Source organism: Ursus arctos, unplaced genomic scaffold (assembly GCF_023065955.2).
Source record: "Ursus arctos isolate Adak ecotype North America unplaced genomic scaffold, UrsArc2.0 scaffold_23, whole genome shotgun sequence".
Classification (NCBI taxonomy): domain Eukaryota; kingdom Metazoa; phylum Chordata; class Mammalia; order Carnivora; family Ursidae; genus Ursus; species Ursus arctos.
The window spans coordinates 1,848,952-1,859,577 of NW_026622908.1; the positions used below are offsets into that span (position 1 = coordinate 1,848,952).

Here is a 10,626-nt window from a genome sequence, read left to right on the forward strand (position 1 = left end):
CTTTCCAATATTTTAGCTATGAGATAAGACACCCAGAATAAAATTAGAACTGTGAGTGCGAGAGTAAAAGTAACAAATTAAGAACAGAACCAAAATGGAAAGACCTAGTGATAAAATGGGAGTAAAGAAAAAGGAACAATAAACAATGTCCTTATATGAGACTTAGGGTTGACAAGAAAGGATATACAATAGTGAGAGGCACACTTAAAATCCTGAAATGTGCACATCTACAGGACTCTCAAAAAGAAATAAGAAGATAACAAAATAAGAATGCTCAGTGTAGTTAATGAGTATTCACCATATTCCAAATGCACCTCTATATATTTATCTATATTATCTAAATTTATCAGTATAACCCTAAGACGTAAATATTAATTTAGCTGAATTTTGCACATGAAAAAAAGCACAAGATAAAGAAGTTAAGCAAATTGCTCAAAGACACTCAGAAAGGAAAAAGGGAAAGTGTAAATTCAAACCCTCTAAGTCTGATCTCGACGCCCAAGAATACGCTGAATGTTGAAATCAGAACACCGTAAGATGTATTTTTCCTGCAGATATAAATTTCGGAATTACCAGCCTATTCGAAGCCACCTTACTTATAAGAATCACCTCATTCATAAGAGAGAGCAAAAGAAAGTATTTTCTAGAGAAGAGATTTCAGATGCATAAATAACCACAGGGATTAGAAAAAGAAAAACCACGAAAGAGAACGAAAAAGAATAGACAAAGCAGTAGGAAGAAATTCAAGGAAAAGTGAAATAGTGGGAATGAAGCTGTAAAGACTTTCATAAATTAGCAGTTTATAGTCTCATATGCCACAGTGTTTGAGGTAAATGAAGACTGAATTTTATTTAATGAGTGAAACAAGAGGGAGGCTGGTGGTGGGTGACCTTGGCTAGTGTAATTTAAATGGTGCAAAAATCAGAGGAGTTGATGTACAAATGGTAAATAGGACAGAGGAGACAATTACTATGTAGTGAACTTTAAGTGAAAATATGGAAGTATAATTCAGAAATGGCTAAAACTTCTTCCACCTGATATTGCTAAATGTCATTTATAATAAGGTGGTTGCTTATATTTCAAACTGAAACAAGACTAGCCAAAAACAAACAAAAAAGCAAGGATGTGCCTCTTCAACTCTATAAACATACTCCTAATGTTCCCTTACTTCTCTGTAATAAATTTTAAATCTGACACATTGCTATGCAATACATACAATGAGTGATATGTCATTGTCAAATGTGTTTAGAAACAACAGAAATTTAGTTTAGAATTTTAATATCAAGAATTTGCTTTTACTGAGAACCCTTTGATGGGAAAAGAGGGGAAGGTTCTCAAGAACAGTAGCAGTTAGTTAGAGTATAAGAGGGCTTTCACTGCTGAAGAATCTAGAAGAAAGTACTGAATGAGACAATACAATCCCACACGTTAGCTTGCAAGCTGGGGAGAAACTCTTCCTAGCACAAGGATACCCCAAAATCATCAAAATCTATTCTAAAATAGAAACAAAATACAGCCAAAGGTAAATATTACAATGCTAAATGTGTACCTTTAAAGTAAAATTTCTATGGTGAAACCAGAAAAAAATTGGGTTGTTAACACATTAAAATGAATCTTTAAGAAAACATAGCCAATAAAAATGTATTTTGTTTCCCAATTAAAAATATCTTTTTTTATGATTTTTATTTTGTTAAATTAGTCACAATACAGTACATGCCCAGTTTTTGATGCAATATTCCATGATTCATTATTTGCAAATACCAATTAAAAATGTCTTAAACACACTTCCAAGACAATGGTCTAAATAAGCTGACACAGCATAAGCTATGCAATAAGTATACATTGCCTGTTTAATAATTAATACTCATGTAAACTTTAATACTGGGATTATCTTGCCAAAGACCATTGTTAGTTTTTCTTCAAAGTCTTCTCTGCTAGAACCATGTCTGCAGATAGAAAATTTGTGGAGGGCAGAATTGTTGATTCAAAAGCAATTTATGGACAGGATTTTTTATTCAAATATGTTTATAAGATAATACATTGAACTGACACCAAGTTTACCTAAGCTGTAGATTTATTAGAAGCAGCAATAGAAAGTATGTGATTCAAATGTGAAGACTCGGTTTGTTTGACACAAAGAGGTAATCGAACATTGTCTGTGTTACGTGCACTCACTTCTCAACTAACCAGTGTATAGGAATCACTCTCAGATTTACTTCTCTTGAGGTTAGACAGTGACCAGGACTTTGGAGTTCTTCATATAATTTTCTCTATTGTTTCAAGCAGATTGGGCAAAAAACAGTAGTCAAGGATGAGAAACCAAACATCAATAACGTTCATCTTGCTGGGACTGACAGAGGACCCTCAATTGAAAATTTTGCTTTTTATCTTTCTGTTTCTTTCCTACGTGTTCAGTGTATCCGGCAACCTAACCATCATCATCCTCACTCTGATTGATTCCCACCTTAAAACACCGATGTATCTTTTCCTCCAAAATTTCTCCTTCCTAGAAATTTCATTCACAACTGCTTGTGTCCCCAGATTCTTATACAGCATATCATCTGGGGACAAGTCCATTACCTATAATGCTTGTGCCAGTCAATTGCTGTTTACAGACCTCTTTGCAGTAACAGAATTTTTTCTCCTGGCCACCATGTCCTATGATCGCTATGTGGCCATCTGCAAACCCCTGCGTTACACCATCATCATGAGCAGCAGAGTCTGCAGGAACTTCATCCTCTTCTGTTGGGTAGCAGCACTCATCATCATTCTCCCACCAATTAGTCTAGGTTTAGGTCTGAAATTCTGTGATTCAAACATCATTGATCATTTTTGCTGTGACGCATCTCCTATCCTGAAGATCTCTTGCTCAGACACATGGTTGATAGAACAGATGGTTATAGTCTGTGCAGCGTTGACCCTCATCGTCACCCTCATGTGTGTAGCTCTGTCCTACATTTACATTATTGGGACCATTCTACGGTTTCCCTCTGCCCAGCAAAGGAAAAAGGCCTTTTCCACTTGCTCCTCCCACATGATTGTTGTTTCCATTACGTATGGTAGCTGCATCTTCATTTATGTCAAACCTTCAGCCAAGGATGAAGTAGCTATTAATAAGGGGATTTCACTCCTTATTGCTTCTATCTCACCCATGTTGAATCCCTTTATTTACACACTGAGAAACAAGCAAGTGAGGCAAGCTTTTCATGACTCAATTAAAAAAATTGCATTGCTCTCAAAGATGTAAAGGAGAAATGAGTCAATGCATCCAACTGAAAGGATGAAGAGGCACAAACATGACCTTCTAATACTATTTGTCTCTATATCATTTATTCCACAGTCATACAGACATTCCCACTTTCTTTTTTTTTTTTAAAGATTTTATTTATTTATTCGACAGAGACAGCCAGCAAGAGAGGGAACACAAGCAGGAGGAATGGGAGAGGAAGAAGCAGGCTCATAGCGGAGGAGCCTGATGTGGGGCTCAATCCCATAACGCCGGGATCACACCCTGAGCCGAAGGCAGATGCTTAACCGCTGTGCCACCCAGGCGCCCCTCCCACTTTCTTTTTAAACAGCTTACTGTGCGAACCCTATTCCATTTTTTATTCTTCACAAAAACTAAACTCTGGGGTATTTACTCTTAGTGTCTGACAGCAACTGATGTTTGCCAAACAGGTTGGTTGCTATCCCTAGAAAAACAGTAGACCACATTTTTTTTCTTTTTGCCATATTTGTATACTGTTAGGTGTGACTGTGTAGCCTATGTTATAGTTAACAGAAAGGCTGTGGAACTGATGTGCACCATTTCTAGACCTGACCTATAAAACATGTAATATGTTATTCACCATCCCTTTCTTTTCCCACCTACCAGCCAGATGCCAGATTTAAATGACTTTGTCAGCTTCACATTGGTGATGAATGCAGTTGATTTTCCATCTCAGCTATAGTCTCCATCCAAAGACAGGCAGTCACAGCAAATTTGATAAAGCTTCTCCTCTGCCCCACCTCAACTCAGTTGTCACCAGATTTGACAGGTAAAGTATTAGGTAAGGGGACCACATACAGTTACCTCTATTTTAGCTAAATGGGTGAAATTATGACCCATACTAATGTATCCTTAGAAGTAACTATTAAATTTAAGAGTGTGAATGTTCTGTCTTGACTCTTGGCATCATCCTCCTCAGACACCCATAAATTCAAATCCAGGCCAGAACAACCATATGAGGAAAACAGTACTAAAAATTATATACACAAAGCTGTGACTTTCTGCTACTACCCACACCTCTTTCACCTCTCCTGGTCCTATAAACCTTCCCAGTGCCCATATTATTTATTCTCATCCTCACTGTGAGAAGACAATTATTTAAATAAAATTCCAGACTTTTGTCAACCACATTTTTGGAATAACTAGTGTTCAAACTGCCTTTTCCAATTTTCAAGGAATCCATTGCATCGAGGGTATTATGGAATATAATACATCTATATAATATTTTGTTCTTCTTGACCCTTTATGTACATTGGTAGGAGTAAAGTACGTAACTGTATCAGAAGGAATAGATTCAAGATGCTCTACAAGGGATTGTGCACATGGATGTGGTCCCTCAAGCTCTTGCAGATCCCCTAAGCTTAAATGAGGGAGTAAATTTAGCCCCCTGTACAAAGATTTGCCATTCAAATCACAATCCTCCCTACATTTGGAACTCTTACAAGCTAGGATAAATTGAATAAATCTGAATGAGCGTTTTCAGACGTGCATGTTGAGCTAAAGTGGCTTTCTCACACATTACCATTGATATTTCACTAGTAATTCTTTAGTGACATCCTAATAATGGAGCTTCTTTTCATCTTACTCTTTGAAAACATGTTTCTCTGAAGGTCTGTCATTAATTAATCCCTTTTAAGGGGATTTCACCAGGTCCTTCCTCCTTTCTGCTACCATGCACCCTGCCCGCTGGGTCCTCGGTCACAACTTTGATCCAACACCATTAAGGCTAGGCTGTCACCGTTCTGCACTCCACACCCTGGGGCCTAAAATGCAGCTATGACTAGACTGCACTGCTCTATGCCCCGCCCACTGAGGCACTACTGCTCCCTCCCTGGAAGTAGAAACACTGCACCCCACCTAGCGGGCAGCTTCACACTCCTTTGCAGATGCAAGTCTTTTCCCACCAAAGCCAGTTTGAAAAGGCTGCAAGAGGCAACTGCTCCCTCAAATTTGTAGACATCACTGCAAAGCCATGATGTTTCATAGAAACATGAAAAGGCAAAGTAATATGACACCATCAGGGAAACACAATATTTTTCCAGCAACTGAGACCAAACAAGTGGAAATCTATGAGTTATATGAAATAGAATTCAAAATAATTATTTTAAAGGAGATGAACAAGTTGTGAGGATCTAAGTACAGTATGGATAATAATTATAATACCATACTATATACTTGAAATTTGCTGAGAGATCTTAAGCATTCTCACCACAAAATAAAAAATTATATACTTATAAAGTGATGGATACATTAATAACTTGATTGTGGTTTTCATCTCACAATGTTTATGTGTATTAAATCATCATTAGATCATTACATACAATTTTATCTGCCAATTATTCCTAATAAATCAGGATAAAAACTCAGAAACATATATACAAAAAATAATCAATTAATTAATAATAAAAATTGAAATGGAAAGGCCCACCAAATATAAAAACAGAAGAATCATAAAACTGGGAGGTATTTCTGAAAACTATCAACAGTAATCATTTTGCCTTTTCTTTTATTAAAACCTTTTTTCTTTTTTATTACCTGAATAGTTATATTTACACTAAGCATTCATTACACATTTTACAGGATTAATAAATTAGAAAAATTGTCCTTATCATCTTACAAATACTTAAAATGATGTTGAAATAAAAGAAAAGAAAGTTGCCTTTTGCCTTGTAATCTGGTACTTATTATTGCATACCTGGCCTACTTCTGATGTTAACATTATTTGTATCTGTGTCTCTCAGGACATTTTCCCCAGTTCTGTTTATTCCACTCTATAGTCCCAGAGTCTGCACAAGAGATTCATTAGTAATGTTTACGTCATAACCACCAAGGACATATGTGTTTATTTCACTTAAATGAAAATTGGGTCAATTTTGTCAATTTAGAAATATTTTCCTGTGCTAGAAATATCAGAATATCAATTTTTACAGAAACAGAGGTCCTTATCTACCCATTTAAACTATTAAAAGCTTTGGTTAACAGGTTAAAGGAAATATTTCCTGGGCTCACAAGAAGACAGGCTTCTTGCTGAGATACTCTTCATCTTTTAATTGAAACCGGTGTGGACTTTTCCCTAGGACAGTAAACCCAATTTTGAGAAGGGATACCTATGCATGAGGGTGCTTTAGTTGGAGGACGGTTCCTGGAATCTGTTGTCTATTACATATAAGAATGTGGCACAATGTTCATGGTTCCATACCACTATGGTGATGCTTCCTTATGCGTGAAAGATGATGTTCGTTGGTCTTTCCTTGTATAATGTGGTGTCTCAGAGATAAGTGTTTGGCACTTTCATCAGGCTTCCACGACCACGTTGGTTAATGCTTCCATATTCATGAATGATGATGTTAAGGCTAAGTCGGTTCCCGTACACTGTTGTTCCTTACAGATAAGTTTATGGCATTTTCGTTATGTTGCCACAACCACTTACGATACGGATTCCACATTAACGAAAGATATTGTACGTTGTAAGGTGCTTCCTGTACACTGTTGTTTCTCAGTTATATGTTCGTAGGTCTTACCTAATGGTACCATAACCACCTTGATTCATACTTCTAACTTCAGGAAGGCTGATGGGACTTGAAGGGCATTATCCTGACACCGTTGTTTCTTAACTATAAGTATGTGGACCTTTCCCTAGGCCTACACACCCAATGTTGAATAGAGATCAGTATTGAGGAGTCTGATGTTAGTTGAAGGTGTTTTCCTATACATGGTGTTTTATTACCAATAAGGATGGGGCACAGTCCTCGAGATTCCAGAACCTTTTCATTAATGCTTCCATATTCGTGAAAAATGATATTGACTTTTAATGCTATTCTGTAAAGTGGTGTTGTGTAGGGATAGGAATGTGGTCCTTTCCTTCAGATTCCACCTCCACCTTGGTTCATGTTTGCATATGCGTGAATGGTGATGTCTGTTGTAAGGGGTTCTTTCCTGTACACTGTTGTTTCTTAGATATATGTATGCGGTGCTTTGGTGATTCATACACCCCTATTTTCTGAAGAGATGTAGAATCATGAGGGTGATGTTAGTTGAGGGCGGTTCCTATACACTGTTGTTTCTTACAGATATGTACGTAGACCTTTCCTAATGCTTCCACAACCACTTTGATTCATGCTTCCCTATTCAGAATTGATGATGTTACTGGTGGACATTATCTTGACACCATTATTTCCTATAGATAAGGGTGTTGACATTACCCTCGGACTACAAACCCAATTTTGAGAAGGGATACCTATGCATGAGGGTGCTTTAGTTGGAGGCCGGTTCCTAGACACTGTTGTCTATTGCATAGAAGAATGTGGCATAATGTTCATCTTTCCATACCACTACGGTGAACTCTTCCTTACTCGTAAAAGATGATGTTTGTTGGTCTTTCCTTGTATAGTGTGGTGTCTCAGAGATAAGTGTTTGGCACTTTCATCAGGCTTCCATGAAGATTTTGGTGAATGCTTCCATATTCATGAATGATGATGTTAGGGCTAAGTGGGTTCCCGTACACTATTGCTTCTTACAGATAAGTTTATGGCACTTTGGTTACGTTGCCCAAACCACTTACGATACAGATTCCACATTAACCAAAGATATTGTACACTGTAAGATGGTTCCTGTACACTGTTGTTTCTTAGCTATATGTTCGCAGGCCTTTCCTTTTTTTTTATAATAATTTTTTTTTATATTATGTTACTCACCATACAGTACATCCCTGGTTTTTTATGTAAAGTTGTTGATTCATTAGTTGCATACAACACCCAGTGCACCATGCAATACGTGCCCTCCTTACTACCTATTACCAGCCTATCCCATTCCCCCACCCTCCTCTCCTATGAAGCCCTCAGTTTGTTCCTCAGAGTCCATAGTCTCTCATGTTTCATTCCCCCTTCTGATTACCCCCCTTTCTTTATCCTTTTCTTCCCCTACCGATCTTCCTAGTTCTTATGTTCCATAGATGAATGAAACCATATGATAATTGTCTTTCTCTGCTTGACTTATTTCACTTAGCATTATCTCCTCCAGTGCCGTCCATGTTGCTGCAAATGTTGAGAAATCGCTCTTTTTGATAGCTAAGCAATATTCCATTGCATATATGGACCACATCTTCTTTTTTTTTAATGTTTTTTTATTATATTATGTTAGTCACCATACAGTACATCCCTGGTTTCTGACGTAAAGTTCGATGATTCATTAGTTGCGTATAACACCCAGGGCACCTTGCAATAGTGCCCTCCTTACTACCCATCACCAGTCTATCCCATTCCCCCACCACCCTCCCCTCTGAAGCACTCAGTTTGTTTCTCATAGTCCATAGTCTCTCATGCTTCATTCCCCCTTCTGATTACCCCCCTTGTTTATCCCTTTCTTCCCCTACCGATCTTCCTAGTTCTTATGTTCCATAGATGAGAGAAATCATATGATAATTGTCTTTCTCTGCTTGACTTATTTCACTTAGCATTATCTCCTCCAGTGCTGTCCATGTTGCAGCAAATGTTGAGAACTCATTCTTTCTGATTTCTGAGTAATATTCCATTGTATATATGGACCACATCTTCTTAATCCATTCATCTGTTGAAGGGCATCTGGGCTCCTTCCATGATTTAGCTATTATGGACAATGCTGCTATGAACATTGGGGTGCATTTGGTCCTTCTCTTCACTATGTCTGTATCTTTGGGGTAAATACCCAGTAGTGCAATGGCTGGGTCATAGGGTAGCTCAATTTTTCACTTTTTAAGGGACCTCCACACTGTTTTTCAGAGTGGCTGTACCAACTTGCATTCCCACCAACAATGTAGGAGGGATCCCCTTTCTCCACATCCTCTCCAACAATTGTTGCTTCTTGCCTTGTCAATTTTTGCCATTCTAACTGGTGTAAGGTGGTATTTTAGTGTGGTTTTGATTTGAATTTCCATGATGGCTAATGATTTTTTTTCCTGTTTTTATTTTTTATTTTTATTTTATTTTATTTTATTATTTTATTTTATTTTATTTTTGATGTAAAGTTCGATGATTCATTAGTTGTGTATAACTCCCAGTGCACCATGCAATACGTGCCCTCCTTACTACCCATCACCAGCCTATCCCACTCCCCCACCCCCCTCCCCTCTGAAGCCCTCAGTTTGTTTCTCAGAGTCCATAGTCTCCCATGCTTCATTCCCCCTTCTGATTATCCCCCCTTTCTTTATCCCTTTCTTCCCCTACCGATCTTCCTAGTTCTTATGTTCCATACATGAGAGAAATCATATGATAATTGTCTTTCTCTGCTTGACTTATTTCACTTAGCATTATCTCCTCCAGCACCGTCCATGTTACAGCAAATGTTGAGAACTCGTTCTTTCTGATGGCTGAGTAAGATTCCATTGTATATATGGACCACAACTTCTTAATCCAGTCATCTGTTGCAGGGCATCTCTGCTCCTTCCACAATTTAGCTGTTGTGGACAATGCTGCTATGAACATTGGGGTGCATATGGCCCTTCTCTTCACTACGTCTGTATCTTTGGGGTAAATACCCAGTAGTGCAATGGCTGGATCATAGGGTAGCTCAATTTTTAACTTTTTAAGGGACCTCCACACTATTTTCCAGAGTGGCTGTACCAACTTGCATTCCCACCAACAATGTAGGAGGGATCCCCTTTCTCCACATCCTCTCCAACAATTGTTGTTTCTTAGGAGATAGCGGGCTGGAAAGCACACAACAACCATGGATTCCACCCCCAGTGGGACGTGCCTGGTGTCCGTCCGGCTTGTAAACCTCTCTGAGTGCAGGGCAAGGCATCCTGGGGAAGAGGCGATAAACACACACGGCTTGGCTGAGCCCCTAATTGACAGAGTCTTGAAACCAGAAGCCTATTCTAGATTTCCTGCATAGCCCACAAGCCTTGGATCTCCATGGGTGCATACTCTTGATGGAAGGCAAGCATGAGGATGAAATGAATTTGATATTTGAAAGATGACTCTTTCTTTCCTTTTTTAAATTTAAATTCAATTTAATTAACATATAGTATATTATTAGTTTCAGAGGAAATTTAATGTTTCATCAGCTACATATAACACCCAGTTCTCGTTACACCAAGTGCCCTCTTTAGTGTCCATCATCCGGTTACCCCATTCCCACACCCACTGGCCCTCCAGCAACCTGCAGTTTGTTTCCTATAGTTGAGAGTCTTTTATGGTTTGTCTTCTCCCTGTTTTCATCTTATTTTTCCTTCCCTTCCCCTATGTTCATCTGTTTTGTTTCTTAAATTCCGCATATGAGTGAAATCATATGGTGTTTGTCTTTCTCTGACTGACTTATTTTGCTTAGCATAATACCCTCCAGTTCCATCCACATCATTGCAAATGGCAAGATTTCATTCT

The 10,626-nt window shown here is 38.2% G+C and overlaps 1 protein-coding gene across 1 annotated transcript; it reads left to right on the forward strand.

Moving 5' to 3' along the window:
• The first annotated feature begins 2,311 nt into the window (after positions 1–2,311).
• Positions 2,312–3,247, forward strand: LOC113248985 (olfactory receptor 6C2-like). The gene has a single exon (XM_048217632.1). The coding sequence runs from the start codon at positions 2,312–2,314 to the stop codon at positions 3,245–3,247; it is 936 nt and encodes a 311-aa protein (XP_048073589.1).
• The last annotated feature ends 7,379 nt before the right edge of the window (positions 3,248–10,626 follow it).

Coding starts and splice junctions, on each gene's coding strand:
- LOC113248985 (XM_048217632.1), top strand. CDS start 2,312: ATGAGAAACCAAACATCAATAACGTTCATCTTGCTGGGACTGACAGAG.